The sequence below is a fragment of the Gopherus evgoodei genome, chromosome 2 (genome assembly GCF_007399415.2).
Source record: "Gopherus evgoodei ecotype Sinaloan lineage chromosome 2, rGopEvg1_v1.p, whole genome shotgun sequence".
NCBI lineage: Eukaryota > Metazoa > Chordata > Testudines > Testudinidae > Gopherus > Gopherus evgoodei.
The window spans coordinates 148,533,738-148,553,942 of NC_044323.1; the positions used below are offsets into that span (position 1 = coordinate 148,533,738).

The following is a 20,205-nucleotide window of genomic DNA, read 5'->3' on the forward strand; positions in this document are numbered from 1 at the left end:
TTGAGATGAACCCTGGTAAGCTTAGTACCATGTGTGTGGGTTCTTTGATCTTTTTTGTAGTACTTTTTACTTGAAGAGTAAAGCAGGCGTGCAAAGGAAGTGCTGTGTGGTACCTTCTGATGATGGCACTGATACCTGTTAACCAACTCTGAAGAGAAAAGCCTGTGCCCTTGGATAGTATCTCTGCTGGGACACTGAGGCAGGGAGCTGTGCAGTCTGGAAGTACCCCAGTCAGAATGAAGGGAGACGCGGGTCTCCACGCAGAAAGGTGGTGCTGGGGAGCTGGAAGCCTCCGGGGATGCTCTTGGCTGGACCTTGGAGTGGGGATACAGGTTCAGTTGCTCAGAACTGAGACAGGCATGACTCGCCCAAGGTCAGGCAGTCCGTGGCAGATCTGGGAATAGGCCCCAAGTTTCCTAGGCTGGGGCCCTCCACTGAGCTTTGTGTACATGGAAGGAGCGTTTCAGGCACACTTGTCCTAGTGGAGCAAGGACCAGTATCTCTGGTGGAGTTTCCTCTAGGAATGATCTAACTAACCTCACTGTGTTCCTGCTCCAGGTTCTGGTCTCCACGGCGACGCTGGCTTGGGGCGTGAACCTTCCTGCTCACACGGTCATCATCAAAGGGACGCAGGTGTACAGCCCGGAGAAAGGCCGCTGGACGGAGCTGGGTGCTCTGGACATCCTGCAGGTAAAGTCCTGGCAGTAAAGCTGCTCTGACTATCCCTAGCAGGTCCCTCTCCTCTTGGAATCTGCTTTATGAATCCTCCATGGGATCAGCTTCATGCATTTTGACACCACAGCTGCCACCACTTCCCGTAGAGACAGCTCTCTGTTGGTCACGGATTCCGTGACTTTCTGGTGCGCCTGGCCTGGGAGTCACCTGAGCAGCTCGGGCAGCCCCTGGGCTAGGCACCCTGGCTGCTGCTGGGGCAGTCTTGGGGGCCTTCGCCTCGCAGTAGCAGGAGTTTGGGTGTGAGGAGGCCCAGGGACTGCGGGGCGGTGCTTACCTGGGGTGGGGGGCGGCTCCTCAGAAGGGGGACAGCAACTCCCTTCCCTCAGCTCCTAGCTCCATGTGCTGCCTCCATCCGCAGGCATCACACCCGCAGCTCTCATTGGCTGTGGTTCCCAGCCAATGGGAGCTGCAGAACTGGAGCTTGGGTCAGAGCGGTAGCGTGGCTTCCCCAGGAGCTGGGTAGGGAGCCTGCCCCACCCCGCACCTGCGAGACCCCCTGGGCCATCCTCCCAAGGTGCCCCCCTTTCTCCCCCCGCCAAAAAAAAAAGAGAAAAGTTTTAGAGTTATATAGGAAAAGTCACGGACAGGTCTCGGGTTGTGAATTTTTGTTTATTGCCCGTGACCTGTCCATGACTTTGACTAAAAATACCTGTTACTAAAACGTAGCCTTCCCCATAGCCTGCTCCACTCTGCCTCCCCCAGCTAGATTTTCTGGACTGTCTGATGAGCTGGACCACAGAATAAGTGTGCTGGTAGGAGTAACGACAGAGGAATGACCCACAGCACCATGAACACCTCCCGCTCTGTAGCGGATAGCTGAGCACTGGCTGGCTTGTGGCACAGTGGTTAGGGAAGTGTTCTGCTGTTGGCTAGACTAAAAGCTCTTCTCTGCATCTGATTAAGCCCTTTTATTTGTCCTAGATGCTTGGCCGTGCTGGAAGACCCCAGTACGACACAAAGGGCGAGGGGATCCTCATCACATCGCACGGAGAACTGCAGTATTACCTCTCACTACTCAACCAGCAGCTCCCTATCGAGAGTCAGATGGTGTCGAAACTGCCAGATATGCTGAATGCAGAGGTTGTGCTGGGGAACGTCCAAAATGCAAAGGTGAGAATGTGGGTATGTTGTCCCTCCCAGCCCCCAATTGCACCTTTGTATAGAAGTGTTCACAATATACCTGATCTCTGGGTCTGGCAGAGAGAAATGTGCCCTATCTTCCGTGGCCATGCCTGGTGGCTTGCTGGACAGACTGCTCGTTAAGGCACAGAGCACACTGGCCTGCCCTGGGCAATATCGTGCATCTCCATGTGCCTTCTAGTGCTGCCTGCCTGTCGGGGTAGCAGAAAACCCAGCCCTGTCACTGAAAAGGAGAGGATACTTGATATCGACATGTGCAGATTGTAAAAGTGATGGAGCACACTTTCAATCCAGCGTAGCATTGGGGTTTATGTATAAATCAAAATAGTCTGTAAGTTAAAGCATTTTGGCTGTTTCATGACCTTTGGCTTCCAGTTGTTGCCTGAGTTGGGAAGAGAACAGTGTCCTCAGGCAGCGAGTGAAATGATTTTTGCTCCCTGGTCCAGGATAGGCGCTTAAAAAAATGTATTAGCCCTGAAGGCATCTGCATTAATCTGTGATCTGTCAGTTTCTGGATCTCCGCTTGATCTTCACAATATTCCCCTGCTTTCTTGGCTGGAATCTCTTTGCATTGCAGCTTGGTTTTGCTGGCCTGGATGTCTGAGATGAGCACTCTCTGGCACTTGAATGTGGGGTTCCCAAGCTCTGAGGATAGAGAGTGTTTGTTTTGCACTTTAGTGGTTCTGCAGATAATGGCCCCTAAAGCTAGGACAGGAGGAGTGCAGGAAAGCAGCTCGTACTCAGGAGGGTGCAGGTTAAGGCCAGTTCTGACAGTCTGTCGGGGTAGGAGCTGCCTCTTCTCCACTTTCAGTATTTCTAGTTCTGATGTTTCATGAGGCCTCAACTTTAAAACTGCCCCCAGTTACTTGATCTAGCCGGGGTAACATCATGGTAGGTTTTGGGCTTTGAACCAATGGTCCCCATAACTTCCTGCTCCAGAGGCCGCGGTGTGCCCGCTCAGCTGAAAGGTCACTGGTTCTCGGGTCTGTCCATAGGATGCAGTGAACTGGCTGGGCTACGCCTACCTGTACATCCGAATGCTGCGCTCTCCGTCGCTCTATGGGCTCTCTCACGATGACCTGAAGGGAGATCCCTTGCTGGACCAGCGCCGGCTGGATTTGGTTCACACTGCAGCCCTGATGCTAGACAAGAACAATCTTGTGAAGTACGATAAGAAGACGGGGAACTTCCAGGTGAGGCAGGGGACCGGGGAGTGACTCTCTGAAGCCAGGTGGCTGGGGAGAAGGCTGCAAGCTGCCTCCTAGAGGTGGCTCCAGATCAGCCACAGCGGGTGTTTGGGGAGCATAGTGGCTGTTGTCTTCCAGCCTGGAGCTCAAGGGAGTCACTGGTCTGAAGAGTCAGAGTGGGGGTTGAAGTAGCTCCAAACCTCGGTATCCTCAGGTACACTGCTGCCTCCTTGCTGAGCAAATTCCCGTTGTGGCCTGGGGCTCCTTTGCTTTGGAGCTGGGGCTGAGGGAGGGAACTGTGTCCCTGACACGATGAACCTTCTCCCCATGGCTATTCCTGGCTCCTCAGTGACTCTGCTCCACATGTCGGGAGCCTCTATGCTGGCCAGCTTCATTCTGCATCTTCCAGTGGGCTCCTTTCTGCCTGGCTCAGCCCCCCGATCAGCCAGAGGGGACTGTGCTCTACCACTGCAAACTGGAGTTACTCTATCCTCCCTCCCCCAGGTGACTGAGCTGGGTCGCATTGCCAGCCACTACTACATCACCAACGAGACCGTGCAAACCTATAACCAGCTCCTGAAGCCCACCTTGAGTGAAATTGAGCTCTTCCGAGTCTTCTCCCTGTCCTCCGAGTTCAAGAACATCACTGTGCGGGAGGTATGGCTCTGGGACGGGTTGGGGAGGGGGCTTGCTCAGGTAGGAGAGGTGCTCCCAGGATCTTCTCTTCTGTCCCCTGGAGGGCTGCCAGGCTGGTTTCCCCGGTTCAGAGGGATTGTATGCAGTGCCCCCAAGCTGGCTTCACCTCCCACCCCTTGTCTCCCCACAGGAAGAGAAGCTGGAGCTCCAGAAGCTGCTGGAGCGGGTCCCAATTCCAGTGAAGGAGAGCATTGAGGAACCCAGTGCCAAGGTGAGCCGCCCCTCTGCCTGCCCTCCTGGGAATCCTGGCTCCACGTGAGAGGAGAGCCCTGCGGCCCTGAACCCCTCCCTGCTTCTGTTCAGTGCCTTAGGGAATGCTTGAACCTGTTGCCTGCCCCTCCTTCCTTTTGTGCAGTGTCCTGGACAGGAGCATGGGTTGCTTGAAAACTCTGAGCCAAGGGACACTCTGATGCTTCAGGAATGACTGGGCTTATTGTTTCAGGCTGGACTGCTTTCCTGCACTGGGGGGTGGGAAGGAACTGCAGTCTCTCCCCCCAGTACTGTTGTGCCAGCCCTGACCAGCTAGGAGCTCTTCCTGTCCTCCCACCCCTCTTCCCCAAAGATGGGAGGCTCTCAGCTGATACCCCATCAAGGCTTTGATCTAACTCCTGTTCTTGCTGTCTTTAGATCAATGTGCTCCTGCAGGCCTTTATCTCCCAGCTGAAGCTGGAAGGGTTTGCTCTGATGGCAGACATGGTGTACGTCACCCAGGTGAGTGGGAATTCACGTGGGTAGAAAATCTGCCACTATCTCGGAATGACCCTCTCTCTGCCTTGGTGCCCCATGTTACAATGCCTGCTACTTGAGGGCTGGGAGGGTTAATGTTCATTAGTTGCCTTGATGACTAATAGGGCTGTGAATTTGTAACGGGGGCTAATTCCTGTGAGGTGCTCATTAATATATGAATACATGAAAACTACTGCCGGCAAAAGCTAATTTATTTTGGAGACACATGACATCCGGGTCTTAGCTCTGCAACAGATCTTGAATCTGAAATATTGACAGATTAAGTCACCTTAACACACACCAAGTCGATGGCTGTAGTTGACCCAAGAATTGCTGGTCACATGGCTGGATGGTGGAGTAGGTGAGTGGGAGGAGCCGTTTCCTCGATTGGGGTAGAAACAGGGCAGTTAGTTGTGAATTGGAAATCCCCATAGCCTGGTCCCCCAGTGGCTGTTAAAACACACTGATCCCCCATGGGCTCTGACGGCTCTCGTATCCCTGCCAGTCTGCTGGGCGGCTGATGCGTGCGATCTTTGAGATTGTCCTGAACCGTGGCTGGGCGCAGCTCACTGACAAGACTCTGAATCTCTGCAAGATGATTGACAAGCGCATGTAAGTGATGGTTCTGTGGTGCTCGGATTTCTGATGTGCCGTAGGCTTACTGCCTATAACCAAGCCAGGTGTCTGATCTGCCCTGGTGCACCCCTCACCTCCAGGTGCTCTGGTCAGAGAGGCTGGTGGCGACTGGAACCATAGTGAGTTCTCTACAGGCCAGCAAGTGATGACAGATGAGAGAGTAACCTTAATTCCTGGGACAGCCTGGAAGCTAGCTGTGCTCTATGGAGTTGGCATGGATGCACCTGCAGAGCTTGTCTCAGCCAGAGAAGGTGCTGTCTAGTGTGTCATATCCCAGGGCTCTTGGAGTCTGAAATCCATGTCCCATGAATGTGGAAGCGTTGTGATTGTAGGGAACGGGGGAGCACAGTCTCTGGGCTCAAGGGAATGACTTTTACCCGAGTAGGGGGGAAACAAACTGTGGTGGGTATGGTTGCTTGTAGTGGCACAGTTGAAAAGGCTGGCTTCTTTCTCGGTGCGGGGACATAGGCACATGCCTACGGGTATCCTGATGGCGCTGGATATCCCCTTGCTAACTCCTGCGTCCCGCTCGTCCCCATAGGTGGCAGTCCATGTGCCCCCTGCGCCAGTTCAGGAAACTGCCTGAGGAAGTGGTGAAGAAAATCGAGAAGAAGAACTTCCCGTTTGAACGTCTCTATGACCTGAACCACAATGAAATAGGTATGGGAAGGGGAACGTCTGTACCAAGGGGGGCTACTTGTGGTCCCTGCATTCGCGCCGCTCATGGCTTTCGTCTGCCTTTGCTTTTCCCCCACGGAAGCCATGCACTAGCTGCAGCAATGCAGCAGGAGAGGGGTAGAGGCACTGCTCTTTCGCTTGTCAGCTCCATATCCTCCTAGAGCAAAGGATGTCAGGGGATTTTGACTGAGGGCAGCTCGCTTACTTCCCACATCAGTGGCCAGGGGGTCACCAGTATAGTCAAATGTTGGCTGTCTATGTGTTCTCTCTGTGTGCTGCATTGACTCTGGCCAGCCACAGGCTCCAATCACACTATAAGCAGAGATTCCGTTCGTATTGCAGGAACTTGGTCAGGTTTGTTATCGACGGAGCACAGTATTGGTGCCTTATATTCAGTTCCTGTATGCCTGTGACAGTGGACGCAGCTCAGTTCGCAGCGGGACTTGCCACTGTCCCCTCCCTGTGAGACCCCTCTTTATACGCCAATACAAACAAGTTCCATATTGCCTCTCCGATGTACCTGAGTGCTACCCATTGCCTTGTACCTTTAATCAGAACAGCTCTATCATAGACTATCAGGGTTGGAAGGGACCTCAGGAGGTATCTAGCCCAACCCCCTGCTCAAAGTAGGACCAATCCCCAAACAGATTTTTGCCCCAGATCCCTAAATGACCCCCTCAAGGATTGAACTCACAACCTTGGGTTTAGCAGGCCAGTGCTCAAACCACTGAGCTATCCCTCCATCATGCTGTCATCATGACCTTATCTTTAAGATAGGTCAGCATGTTCCTATTATCCGTAGGGAATGTGCTAGTATCGGGGTGTTCTGGTACCCTCCTTTTGGAATGTGTTTGAATGTATATTCCTGTACCAGCACTACCTGGGAATGTGTGTTTCTGCAATATCAGCCCTGTGCTTGCTTATTCTGTGAGCAGGGCCTGCGTCTTGCTCACAACTTAACTTGGCTTCATAGCAGCAAAGCTTTGACCCTTACTTTAGCCTAGGCCTTTGATACAAGGCCTTATGTCTCAGGCCTTCTTTCTTCTATAACCTACCCCTCGGTTCTGTCTCTGTTCGGTCATTGCTAGGCCTTAGCCTTTCCCTGGGACCAGATGGATGCACCTATTGCTGGATCTTGTTCATTGACTGTAAAGCACCTCAGGGCACGGAACAGCCTTTTGTTTGTACAGGGCCTGGCACAGCAGGGGCTGGATGAGGGCCCATTGGTGCTACCACAATACAGATAACGTGCAGGGAATGGGTTTGGCCTGAGAGCAGTGCTGTGGGAACGGATGCCCTCAGATCACAAGGCTCCAGATATGAAATAGCTGCTTCTCCTTCAGAATGCCATTGAATTGGAGAACACTGAGCGTGTGGGTCCATCCGCTTGCCCGGTCTCTTTCCCCAGTGCCGCCCATAACATTTATGTCCCACGTTACAGGGGAGCTCATTCGGATGCCCAAGATGGGCAAGACGATCCACAAGTACGTTCATCTGTTCCCAAAGCTGGAGCTGTCGGTCCATCTCCAGCCCATCACCAGGTCCACCCTGAAAGTGGAACTGACCATCACCCCTGACTTCCAGTGGGATGAGAAGGTGAGAGGCACCCCCGGAGACACGCAGTCCTGGCTGACCAGGTCATGGGGGAGGGTGGCAGCTTGATGGCAGATTGGAAAACCTGTCATATTGTGAGCTGCTTGAGTCTGTCCATCCATTTACCTTGAGAGAAGGTTAAGGGGTGACTTAAGCCGATAAGTCCCTACATGGGGAAGGAAGACTTAATACGCCTCTGCTCTGGGATTTGTTTGGCCGATCTCTGGCCTGTACTGTCCAGGAGCTCAGACTGGTGGAGCACAGTGGTCCCTTCTGGCCAGGGAATATGTGAAAATCCAGCTGTGCGGTGGGACGGTGCCTGGGGAACAGTGTTGCTCTGGAAGAGCTCAAGCCATGGGCTTGTGGGCAGAGGCCTGTGTGGCCAAGCTTGTCTGTGGCTGGCAGCCCTAGTGCAGGGTGGGTCAGAACAAGAGAGCTCTGGGTGCTGTGCTGCTAAGCTCGCTGCTGTCACACCCAGGTGCACGGCTCGTCGGAAGCCTTCTGGATCCTGGTGGAGGATGTGGACAGTGAAGTGATTCTGCACCACGAGTACTTCCTGCTGAAAGCCAAGTACGCCCAGGACGAGCATCTCATCACCTTCTTCGTGCCCGTGTTCGAGCCGCTGCCTCCGCAGTACTTCATCCGGGTGGTCTCAGACCGCTGGCTGTGTGAGTCTCCACCTGCCCGCTGGGCTGCGACGTCTTTGTGCTGTATTGCAGGGGCTGTAGTGGGGGAAATGCTTTGCCAGCCAAGCAGTGGGGGCAGGTGGCCTCTGGAAGGATCTTTTTATAAGGGAATTTGAACCTTCTCGTGAGGCCCACTGAACTGCACGTGGGACGGGTGGGACACCAGCGCTGACTCGTGCCCTTGGGACAAAGCACAGGTACCTGCCTCAGTCACTGGCTGGGGAGACCTGCCACTGTGCATTGTGGGAGGAGAGTGTCAGACCCAGGTTGGGCAGTGATGATGAATTGCTAGTGGGGAGTGGCAGCTGAGATCAGTCGGTAGCAAAGGATGGCTTGGCATGTGGGGACAGGGGAGGAATGGGCTGGTGATCAATCCTCCTAGAAGTGGAAGTATTTGCTTTGTGGGAGAAGTTCAGTGCTAGGAGCTGGTATTTCCCCATGCTAGCAAGGTACTTGCTGAGGATCTCTCCTTGCTGCAATGATCCCAGGCAGTCCCTGGCCCCACACCCCTGGGTGCTCAGACTCTCCAGTATGTCAGACACAGCTGTGGCTGATTCGCTGCACAAACTGTTCTGATTCTCTTTTGTTTCCAGCCTGTGAGACACAGCTGCCTGTGTCCTTTAGGCACCTGATTCTTCCCGAGAAATATCCCCCACCCACAGAGCTCCTGGACCTGCAGCCGCTGCCTGTGTCCGCTCTGCGTAACAGTGCCTTTGAGAGTCTCTATCAGGACAAGTTCCCCTTCTTCAACCCCATCCAGACCCAAGGTGAGTACTAGCCCAGCTCCCACCCCAAGCTGCTCCCTGCAGCAGAGTCCTACGTGAGCCCGGGGCTGCTGAGAAGCAGGTGGCCCAGCTCCATGGTTTAGGGAGTGGGGGGTGACTGATCCCCTGCATTAGATATCCTGCCTTCTCTCCCTGCCCTGCACCTTGGGAAAGAGCAGGCTGCTGGGCTCTGAACAATTGCCAAACCTTTCTGGCAAACGGAGGCGGCCCCACCATGGCGATCAAAGGCCAAGACTGTACTTTGTCCTAGCCACGTTTTCACTTCCCAAACGCTGCACCTGGGTAACAGGGGTGTCCGGAGCTAAGTAGCTAATACTCCTGGCAGGAGTGGAAGGGATTGTTTCAGGACTTCACCAGCCTCTAACTACTGGGGGTGGGGTTAAGAACATGAGAACAGCCATACTGGGTGAGACCAAAGGTCCATCTAGCCCAGTGTCCTGCTAATAGCCATTGATGGACCTATCCTCCATGAAATTATCTAGCTCTTTTTTAACCCTGTTATGGTCTTGGCCTTCTCAACATTCTCCGGCAAGGAGTTCCAGAGGTTGACTGTGCGCTGTGTGAAGAACAACTTGCTTTTATTTGTTTTAAACCTGCTGTCTATTAATTTCATTTGGTGACCCCTAGTTCTTGTGTTATGAGAAGGAGTAAATAACACGTCCTTATCTACGTTCTCCACACAAGTCGTGATTTTATAGACCTCAATCATATCTCCCCTTAGCCATCTCTTTTCCAAGCTGAAAATTCCCAGTCTTGTTAATCTCTCCTCGTACGGAAGCCGTTCCATACCCCTAATCATTTTTGTTGCCCTTTTCTGAACCTTTTCCAATTCCAGTATATCTTTTTGGAGATGGGGCGACCATATCTGCACACAGTATTCAAGGTGTGGGCGTACCATGGATTTACATAGAGGCAATATGATATTTTCTGTCCTATTATTGACCCCTTCCTTAATGATTCCCAACATTCTGTTTGCTTTTTTGACTGCCACTGCACATTGAGTGGATGTTTTCAGAGAACTACCCACAGTGACTCCAAGATCTTTCCTGACTGGTAACAGCTAATGTAGACCCTATCGTTTTATATGTATAGTTGGGATTATGTTTTCCAGTGTGCATCACTTTGCATTTATCCACATTAAATTTCATCTGCCATTTTGTTGCCCAGTCACCCAGTTTTGAGAGATCCATTTTGTAGCTCTTCAGTCTGCTTGGGACTTAATTATCCTGAGTAGTTTTGTATCATCCGCAAATTTTGCCACCTCACCGTTTCCCCCTTTTTCCAGATCATTTATGAATATGTTGACTAGGACTGGTCCCAGAACAGAGCCCTGGGGGGACATCACTGGTTACCTTTCTTCATTCCATAAAACACCCATGGGAGCAGATTCCCTCACATCTGCCTGGTGGCGGAGATCCTTGCACCTTCCTCTGAAGCAACTGGTGTTGGCCTGTTTAGGAGAGAGACTGTGTTCTGATGTTAAAATGCTTCCCAGTGCCTGCCAAGTCAGCCTGGAAAGAGTCTGTGCTGTAATGCTCCTCCTTTGAGGAATTCCTGTTAAGTGTATATGGTACTGCCCTGCTAGTGTGCCTTGGCCTGGCGGGACCTCCTCTGGAGTGATGGTGCCAGTCTGTCTGCGAGAGCTTTGGCCTGCCAGCAAGGAGGCCAGGGAAATGGAAACCTTGTCCTAGTTGCTCTGGGCTGAAATCTCCAAACCTCCTCTGGGCAGTGTGGCTCAGTGGTTCTGCGGCAGTTGGGCTACCTGGGATAACCAAGGGTTCTGTCTCTCCCCAGTGTTTAACACCGTCTATAACAGTGATGACAATGTGTTCGTGGGCGCCCCCACGGGGAGTGGCAAGACCATCTGTGCCGAGTTTGCCATCCTGAGGATGCTGCTGCAGAACTCGGAGGGGCGCTGTGTCTATATCACCCCCATGGAGGCCCTTGCTGAGCAGGTGAGTCCCCACGGCCCTGTCTCCTGGGCATGGGTTCGATTCCTCCCCTGGCCCATGTGCTGGGCCAACTCCCAGCTCCCCAGGAGAAGGTGTGGGGGCCTCTGTCTCTCTGCTCCCCTGCTTGTACTCTGCTGTCCTGGCCCTTTCCTCCCTCCAAATGTCCCTGTGATCCCAAGGGAGTACAAGGAAACTCCGGGGCGATCCCAGCCAAGGGCTCTGACCCAGGGATAACGGCCATGCCTGCTGTGCCCTGGCAGGTCTTCCTCGACTGGTACGAGAAGTTCCAGGAGCGGCTCGGTAAGAAAGTGGTCCTGCTGACGGGGGAGACCAGCACAGATCTCAAGCTGCTGGGCAAGGGTAACATCATCATCAGCACCCCCGAGAAGTGGGACATCCTGTCCCGGCGCTGGAAGCAGCGCAAGAACGTCCAGAACGTCAACCTCTTCATCGTGGACGAAGTGCACCTCATCGGGGGCGAGAATGGGGTAGGAGGCTGAGGGAGCTTGGCTGCCTGGTTGTGCCAGGGGAGGCCCACCCGCTCCTTTCTCTGGGCTGCCCTGTATCTCACCCGGAGTGGTGCCCAGAGAAAGGGGTCGGGGGAGCTAGACCACCAGGGTGCTAATCTCATCCCTGCTGCATGATGTACCGGGACAAAAAGCTGTTCCAGGGCTACCCCCTGGAGCGAAGTCCTGCTGGGAGCGGACCCCTGGCACTTAAAGGCCAGCAGCTACAGGGTTAAGTGGGGGGCGAGATTGGGTCTGAAAGGCCAGTGGAGGTGGGGAGGAAGGAGTAAGTCCTGCAGCTGGCTTGGAGCTGGGAATCGCCACAGAGGCCATGGGAGCCCGGGATAGCCCTTCTGCAGCACTGATGGCCATCGCTGAGTGGCTGCTTGGTGCAGGGACTGGAGAGAGGGCTCAGGCTGACGGGCGCCCCCCACCCTCCGCTGTAACCTGCCCATGTGTCCATCTGCAGCCCGTGCTGGAGGTGATCTGTTCCCGGATGCGCTACATCTCCTCCCAGATCGAGCGGCCCATCCGCATCGTGGCCCTCAGCTCCTCGCTGTCCAACGCTAAGGATGTCGCTCACTGGCTGGGCTGCAGCGCCACGTCAACCTTCAACTTCCACCCCAACGTGCGCCCCGTGCCCCTGGAGCTGCACATTCAGGTAGGGACCCGGGAGGAGACCCCCACCCCAGGGCTTCGGTCGGGGGCTTCACCATTCACTGCCGGCTCCTCTCTTCTACTCAGGGCTTCAACATCAGCCACACGCAGACCCGCCTGCTGTCCATGGCCAAGCCTGTCTATCATGCCATCATGAAGCACTCCCCCAAAAAGCCGGTCATCGTCTTTGTTCCGTCCCGCAAGCAGACGCGTCTCACGGCCATAGACATCCTCACCACTTGTGCCTCCGATGTGCAGAGGCAGAGGTACTGTGGCTGGGGAGGTCGGGGGAGGAGGACTGGGTGGGCATTCGGGGTTTTCTCCCTTGTTTCTTCTGACTCTTCCCAGTGGAGAGGCCCGTGGGAGTGAGGAGAACGTGTCCTGATCACTTGTGGTCTCTGAACATGCTTGTGATCCACCCTGTAGGGGTGTGCAATCAATCCCTGATGATTCCTTTTAGAGCCACTGTCTCCCTGGCCCCCACCTGCATGTTCAGCCACAGAACTTCACCTTCCCTCTTTGTGCCAGACTCCTGTGTGCTGTTAAAAAGCCCCTGCGTTCCATCCCAGAGGTGGCTGCCTTTCAGGCTGGGTTAAGTGACCTGTGTGGGTCTCATCTAACGCCCACAGGTGGCGTGGAGCTAGGCACAGACCCTGTTAGGTGGATGTGTTACGTTAACCCCCTATATCAACAGGAAATGAAGGCATACATGTGAAATGACATAATGTGGGGCTGTAGTCAGCAGCTGAACCAGCACCTGAACCCAGGTATTGGGCTTTTGGTCCCCTGCTCTAAAGGCTGCAGTTCCGAGAGCTGGGAATGGCCCTGCTGCCTACTCTAGCCGGTTGACCCCACTGAAGGGGTATGAGGACATGGTGCCTATGTGTGAGCGCTGCTTCGAGGCGGGTAGGGCTCTTGGCTGGGCCCTGACAGCTCCTCTCCGCAGGTTCCTGCACTGCACAGAGAAGGACTTGGGGCCATACCTGGACAAGCTGAGCGATGGCACCCTCAAGGAGACGCTGCTCAACGGTGTTGGCTACCTACACGAGGGGCTGACAGCCATGGAACGGCGCGTGGTGGAGCAGCTGTTCGGCTCTGGTAAAGGGAGTGAGCGGGAGCGCGAGCTGCCACACGGTGCTGTCGGCCCCCCCCGGAGGTGGTGGCCTGCAAAAGTCACAGTGGCAGAGCTATGGAGAGACCCCTGGGAGTCTGGACTCCCAGCCCTGTGCTCACTTGCTGGATCCCTCTGTGTCCTCTTCGTGACCCATTGCACCGTGACGGCTTTACCCCCAAACCCTAGCACTGCTACAGGGGCGCTCATGCTGCTTGCAGGGGACAGTGAGGAGCCGCTGCTCATTTGCACAGGTTGGCCCTGGGCCTGAGAGCCAAGGGCCCATGTCAGGTCCCTACCCCCATTCTCAAATGGGTGTTCATGCACTGCCACAGCGTCAGCTTGCTTCCCTCTGCCCAAGGTTTGCTTGTGAAACATCCGGTAGCTTTCTGGCTGACTGCTCCTTGCTCACCCTCAGGTGCTGTCCAGGTAGTGGTGGCCTCTCGGAGCCTGTGCTGGGGCATGAACGTAGCCGCTCACCTGGTGATCATCATGGACACTCAGTACTATAATGGCAAGATTCATGCGTGAGTATCCCTGAGCCTACAGTAGGCGGATGGAGGAGGGAGTGGCTGGTGAATGAGGGGATTGTCCTGAGGTGCCCCGCCCCTCTCTGGCCGTCAGGGGTGTGTCAGACACTGCTAGTGATGGGACACTCTCTCCTTTGTCTCAGGTATGTGGATTACCCCATCTATGATGTGCTGCAGATGGTGGGCCATGCCAATCGCCCCCTGCAGGATGACGAGGGGCGCTGCGTTATTATGTGCCAGGGATCCAAGAAGGTGAGTGAAGAAAGGGGCAGCGTGTGTGTTGTACCTCCCGGCTAGGGCACTGATTCCCTATCCCAGCTCTGGTCAGATTGGCCCAATCCTCCGTCCTGGGAACAGACTAACTTGGCTCAAATGCTGCAGTGGGCAAAACCCCATGCCCTGCTATCATACCTCTGCCCCCTGGCACTTTACAAACCAGACCTCTGCCGTCATTTCTGGGGCCAAGGGGCAGTGCTCAGCGCTGCAACCTGGCTTAGGACGGGTGCACTGTCTGCACCATAGTCCCACTGGAGAGGGAAAATCATTCCCCAGAGGGCACTGACGCCCGCATTCCGAACACATCCACCCTTTCGGACCTGTTTCCTGGGCTGGTGCATGGTCTGCAGCTCCTCCTCCGACTCCACACGTGAGCTCCTGGAGCTCTCCAGGACCTGGCTGGCTGTGCTGCTCCAGTGTGCCACCGAAGAGGGATGCTCTTGGGTGGGGGTAAATCCATCCAAAGTGGAAGGGGTCACTTTCTCCTGAGTTTCACGCCTGCTTTGCCTGGTTCCATTCTCCCCGCTGCAGGATTTCTTCAAGAAGTTCCTGTATGAGCCCCTCCCGGTGGAGTCGCATCTGGATCACTGCATGCACGACCACTTCAATGCTGAGATTGTCACCAAGACCATCGAGAACAAGCAGGACGCTGTGGACTACCTCACCTGGACCTTCCTGTACCGCAGGATGACCCAGAACCCCAACTACTACAACCTGCAAGGTGAGCTGCTCGAGATGGAGGAAGCTGACGGTGTTGGGATGGGGCTGGCATTTTTAGCACTAACCTGTTCTCTCTGGCTGGCTTAGGCACTGGTGAGAGGGCAGCATTGCAAAGCCCCTCTGCTGTGCTGCCTTGTCTGATCTGCCTCTTGTGTTTGCAGGGGTGTCTCACAGACATTTGTCCGACCACCTGTCCGAGCTGGTGGAGCAGACCCTCAGTGACCTGGAGCAGTCCAAGTGCATCAGCATCGAGGACGAGATGGACGTGGCGCCCCTCAACCTAGGGATGATCGCAGCCTATTACTACATTAACTACACCACGATTGGTAAGGGACCCGCCCGGGAGGGCAGCAAGGCAGCACATATTGCTGCTCCTGGCCTGGAAGGGAGAGCAGTGAGCTCTCACCTCCTCCAGTGGGAGCAAGGGGGGGTGTTGGCCTGCCAGCCCTGCAGTGTGCCCATCCTGGTGGGCGGGGGTCACAGCTGGTGGGGGCTGTGCTCTCGCTGATGCTGCATAGAAAGATCTGTTCCTGGGACACTTGATTCTGTGCCTTTAAGCCAGCCCAGCAGCAGATGGATCTGTTCCCAGACACTGGGGTCACCTGCCGCTGCTGGGCTCCTCCTGACCCATCTCCCTGCCTCGGCCTCCCTAGAGCTCTTCAGCATGTCTCTGAATGCCAAGACCAAGGTGCGAGGGCTGATTGAAATCATCTCCAACGCTGCTGAGTACGAGAACATCCCCATCAGGCACCACGAGGATAACCTCCTGCGGCAGGTGAGTGGCAGGCTCCATGCCCAGCGGCCTAGATTCTAGTGGTCAGTGACGAGCTGCTCGCTCGGACACTTGAACAAACGGTTTGTCTCAGACCGTGCAGGGGCAGCTGTCCGCATTGATGAGGACCCTGTTATCTGGCGGTGCTGTGGTGCTTTGGCTGTCAGTAGTTGCTAGGGTAGTCAGGAGAGTCTCTGGGGACCTGTTCCTCTGGGTGAAGTGCAGTGGGTTATGTAGCGTGCTTGGCAGTAGGATACAGCCTAGCAAAGGCACCGGGGGAAGCTGGATCTAGTTGTTACAGCATGGGATGGATGATGGATATAGGCTCTGCTTGGCCAGGCCAGGCTCTCTGCTTGAAATGGCCAAAGAGCCAACTTGGCTTCTCTCTCTCTCTTCCCAGCTGGCGCAGAAAGTCCCTCATAAACTGAATAACCCCAAGTTCAACGATCCCCACGTCAAGACCAACCTGCTGCTGCAGGCTCACCTGTCCCGCATGCAGCTGAGCGCTGAGCTGCAGTCCGACACGGAGGAGATCCTCAGCAAGGTGTGGGGGGAGGCGGTGTCCGCAGTGCTTGAGGTGGGGTGGGCACTCAGTGGGGCTCTTTCAGAGCTTAGAACTGAGTTGAGTGGTCAGGCTCATAACTACTGTCTTCCTGGGGGCAGGGGGAGGAGCTTCCTCTCCTGTGGGTGTGGCTGGCATGTGTGGAGGGGCCAGGAGTTGAGCTAGTTGATGTCTGTGTCCCTGTACGGCACTCCTCGCCATTCCCCGGCATGACGGCTCTCTCCCCGTCCAGGCGATTCGCTTGATCCAGGCCTGCGTGGACGTTCTGTCCAGCAACGGCTGGCTCAGCCCGGCCCTGGCAGCCATGGAGCTGGCCCAGATGGTTACCCAGGCCATGTGGTCGAAGGACTCATACCTGAAGCAGCTGCCTCACTTCACTTCGGAGCACATCAAGCGCTGCACGGACAAGGTGAGAGTGGGGGAGGGGGACTGGGGAGTTCTGGGTGGGGCGCCCCGGCGCCCAGCTAGATGCAGACGCCTGCCCTTGGTTTTGCGAAATGGGTTAAACGTTTTTGCTGCACGGGCTGCGTTTCAGCCGATATGTGGGTAACCCCTTCCCCTGTTGCTCCAGCCCTGGCCTTTTAGGGTGGAGAGCACCACGCTTTGGGTGCTGGTGCCAAAGGCTGCAGTTGAAGCCTGGTGCTGGCTCTCTACCCGGTGTAGGGAGTTGGCGCAGGCTGTGTTCTTGGCACTGCAGGCAGCACAGGGGGTGCTCTAAAGCCTGAGGGTTTGCTCAGTGCCTGCACTGTGTGCGCTTCGTTGCAGGGGGTAGAGAGCGTGTTTGACATCATGGAGATGGAGGACGAGGACCGCAACGGCCTGCTGCAGCTCTCCGACGCCCAGATCGCTGATGTGGCCCGTTTCTGCAACCGATACCCTAACATCGAGCTCTCCTACGAGGTGGTGGAGAAGGAGAGTATCCGTAGGTGAGCTGGCAGCTGCCTGCAGCGAGTGTTGGGGAAGGGATAGGCAGAGTCATTGGCATCTCTGGGTGCCGAATCCAGGCGCAGGGGAGGCAGCGGGACCTTGCTTACCTCTTGTTTCTGTCTGCAGCGGAGGGCCGGTGGTGGTACTGGTGCAGCTGGAGCGAGAGGAGGAGGTTACAGGACCTGTCATTGCTCCCCTCTTCCCTCAGGTATGTTGGCATGCTTGCGGAGGGAACTGCTGCTTTTGTGGCTGTGACCAGCTGAGCCACCTGACAGCTAGAATGGGGCTGGGGCAGCCGAGATCCCCACAGACCCGCTGGAACAGGGGTCTGGCCGGGGTTCCCAGCCAGCCTGGGAAGCGCCCGTTGGCTGGCGTGCTGGGGGAGCTGTAGTGCCGCCGGGCACTGGGCCCTTGAGCAGGATGACTGTCTCTAGGCTCCTCGCTGGCTAGCCTGGTTGTAACTGCAGGGAGAGGAGGTGGAACATAGCTAGGGGAGCTTCTCCCTCCCTTGCAGGCAGGAACTGTTAACCACTGGTTATTTCCTCTGCAGAAACGCGAGGAGGGCTGGTGGGTGGTGATCGGAGACTCCAAATCCAACAGCCTCATCTCCATCAAGAGGCTGACTCTTCAGCAGAAGGCCAAGGTGAGCTGTGGTGTGGAGGGAGGGGGACTTTGTGCAGCCCTGCTGCAGGGGCATTGGCACTTCTGGGCTGCCTGCCAGCAGGGTCCCTGGCAGTGGGCAAGTGCTAGATGGAACCAGCCTGTGACATTCCACTGTCATTTCAGTGCCCCTGAGAAGGGCAGTCCTGCCTCCAGCTGTAGTGCGCTCGGAGGACGCCTGGCTTAGTGCCTGACGCAGCCCTGTGAGTGAGGGCTGGGAATTGCGACTCGTACACACAGGCTTGCATGCGTATTAATAGCAGTGTAGCCATGGCCGGGGAGTCATGACTGAGAACAAGGGTGTCTTGGTTCTGCCACTACCTCAGTGTGACCTTGGGCAAGTTGCAACCCCCCTGCCTCAGTTTCCCCATTTCACCTGGGGCTAATGCCTAGCTTACAGGGAGTGCGGATTCTGACCCACAGGGCACGTCACCCCGTACGCTAGTGACACAAGATCTGAGCCCCTGGGAAGCCCCCTCCCCTGCCCAGCGCTAGCCCCTCTGCCCAGCCACCAGCTCACAAACACCTTTGTTTAGGTGAAACTGGATTTTGTGGCCCCAGCCACAGGCGCCCACAACTACACCCTCTACTTCATGAGCGACGCCTACATGGGCTGTGACCAGGAGTATAAATTCAGCGTGGATGTGAAGGAGGCAGAGAGCGACAGCGACTCGGACTGAGCTGGGCCTTAGCCAAAGCTGGCCCGGGCCTCCCTGCCCGGTAACGGAGACCTGGGCGCAGCTGAGGCATCCCCAGTGATTCCAAGGGAACAACATGTACAGCTCTGGCATTTCTTTTAATGTGTCCGTGTGACTGTGGGGGCAGCACTGGGCCCTTCCTCCTGTGTAGTAGGGCCTGTGGGGCGACCTGGCCTGTTTAAGTCATAACCTCCCGTGCAGTTCTGAGCTGCCCCATTCCTCACTGCTGCTGGGGCCGGTAGCACCGGCGAGGACAGCATGTGGCGTGCACAGGAGACTCCTCATCTCACTGAACCCATGTTTTTAGATGCCGATGCCTGTGGCTAAGCAGCCAAGCTTTGTACAGTGGTTTTAGAGAGGGGCTGGGCCAAGGGCCTTGGCCTCAATAAAGCTCTTTAGAAACAACCTCCAGTCCCTGGTGTCCTGCGGAATAGGTGGGTGTGTGATATCCTGGATTGCTCCTCTGTTGCCTGGAGTCTCCATACCCAGGCACTGGCTGTTGGGAGGAATTCTGACTAGCGCAGAGGGCGTGAGTGGCATCCCCGCCCCAGAGCTCTCCCACTTCCTCAGAGGCCCCTCTCAGCACACTCTTGTGGGGGACTTGCTCATGCTTGAAGCTGAGTCTTTCCTTTCTCCCTCTGTGGTTCTGGCCCTGTATCCCTGACCCTGTCCTCTCGTTCAGTTCTGCGTTTCCTAGCCCTATGGCAGCAGCTCCAGCCCTGCTCCTCTGCCAGTAATGGCTGCTGGGAGCAGAAGTGATGGAGTGGCTGTATCACAAGTGAGACACCTGGGCTCCATTCCTAGCTGTGCCCCTGCTCTGCCCCACATGTAAAATGGAGAACTTGCCTTTGCAAAGCCCCATAACCCAAAGGAACGCCACCATCCCACAGCCAGCCCGAAGTGCTGGCCCTGCTCGGAGCTGAGTTTAGCCCCTCTAAGAGTCTATTAAGACACTAGCAGCATCTTGCCTTCAAGAACCTCAAGCACTCAAGGCTGACAGCACGTCCAAGCCCTGCTCCTAGCTGGAGCGCTGGCAGAGGCTGGCACCCACTTGGCCAAACTAACAAAAGTCCAACTCAGCCTGTTCATAACATTGTTTGAAAGTCAGCACAAGGTGAAGACAGATGAGGCTCTGGGCTCACAGGCCTGTGCTCAAGGTTCCTGATAGTCACAGGATGATACAACGGGGGGCATGCACATTTTGTAGCTTCTGAGCCTGGGTGCATTGCACAAACTAGGGCTCCGCATCCCCACCAGCTCCCCAGGGCCACCCTCCCCTTCCCCTCTCTGCCAGCTGGGTCGGTCAGTGGGTGAAATGCTAGTGGGAGCATGGCTGAGCAGACTGTGGCCAGCTGGAAGGTGTTAATGCTGCCTGCAGCTGGCTTTGCCCTCCAGCCAGCTGTGCCTGTGCCTCACACAGGAAGGGGGGCTCTGTCTCCCTCCCATGTTTACAGGCACCAGCCCTGAAACTTTGAGTTGAACCGTTCAAGCCAGCCAGGCCCCCAGCTCTGCCAGCGTGTTAAAGGTGCCATGGGGAGGAAGTGTCCGCTGAGATTGCTAGCGGGGCTGCGGTCGCTCAGTGGAAGCAGTTTTATGATCCTAGCTGCTCCCAAGCTGAGTGCCACCTTAACACTTGTCCTGGCCAGGCCTGGGAAAACGAACCAGGTGATGTCACTCCACCAGCATCAGCTAACTCCTGATCTGGAATGTGCCCATGGTTCTCCAGCAGTGAGGTTGCAAGTAAAGCAGCATTGTCTCTTTTCTGTCCCCTAAGGAACCAGGGTCAGACTCTCTAGCCCCTGAAGCTCTCTTCAGTTACTCTTCCCCCCCAAATAAAAAAGCACAGTTAATTTTTAGTAGGTTCTCCCTACCCTGACTCTAAAGCTAAAAGAAAGGTAAGGGGCACTGGTTAAAATGAAAGCCTGACTTACGTTACAGTTCAGAGTTTTAACTGTTTCTTACTCTTTAATGA

The 20,205-nt window shown here is 55.5% G+C and overlaps 1 protein-coding gene across 1 annotated transcript in view; it reads left to right on the forward strand.

Annotated features, from left to right (window-relative positions):
* Positions 1–18,644, forward strand: part of SNRNP200 (small nuclear ribonucleoprotein U5 subunit 200) — a 39,969-nt gene extending 21,325 nt beyond the window's left edge. The window contains exons 19-45 of the mRNA XM_030551840.1: positions 559–690; positions 1,657–1,845; positions 2,871–3,068; positions 3,567–3,719; positions 3,889–3,969; positions 4,386–4,469; positions 4,990–5,096; positions 5,662–5,780; positions 7,240–7,394; positions 7,870–8,059; positions 8,671–8,844; positions 10,657–10,817; positions 11,075–11,302; positions 11,790–11,981; positions 12,065–12,243; positions 12,924–13,075; positions 13,507–13,615; positions 13,762–13,870; positions 14,426–14,615; positions 14,776–14,940; positions 15,268–15,389; positions 15,787–15,930; positions 16,181–16,357; positions 16,714–16,874; positions 17,002–17,083; positions 17,426–17,518; positions 18,072–18,644. Of these exons, the coding sequence (XP_030407700.1) occupies positions 559–690; positions 1,657–1,845; positions 2,871–3,068; positions 3,567–3,719; positions 3,889–3,969; positions 4,386–4,469; positions 4,990–5,096; positions 5,662–5,780; positions 7,240–7,394; positions 7,870–8,059; positions 8,671–8,844; positions 10,657–10,817; positions 11,075–11,302; positions 11,790–11,981; positions 12,065–12,243; positions 12,924–13,075; positions 13,507–13,615; positions 13,762–13,870; positions 14,426–14,615; positions 14,776–14,940; positions 15,268–15,389; positions 15,787–15,930; positions 16,181–16,357; positions 16,714–16,874; positions 17,002–17,083; positions 17,426–17,518; positions 18,072–18,215 (3,990 nt within the window). The 3' untranslated portion in view covers positions 18,216–18,644. The remainder of the gene's footprint in view (positions 1–558; positions 691–1,656; positions 1,846–2,870; positions 3,069–3,566; positions 3,720–3,888; positions 3,970–4,385; positions 4,470–4,989; positions 5,097–5,661; positions 5,781–7,239; positions 7,395–7,869; positions 8,060–8,670; positions 8,845–10,656; positions 10,818–11,074; positions 11,303–11,789; positions 11,982–12,064; positions 12,244–12,923; positions 13,076–13,506; positions 13,616–13,761; positions 13,871–14,425; positions 14,616–14,775; positions 14,941–15,267; positions 15,390–15,786; positions 15,931–16,180; positions 16,358–16,713; positions 16,875–17,001; positions 17,084–17,425; positions 17,519–18,071) is intronic.
* Positions 18,645–20,205: the final 1,561 nt, after the last annotated feature.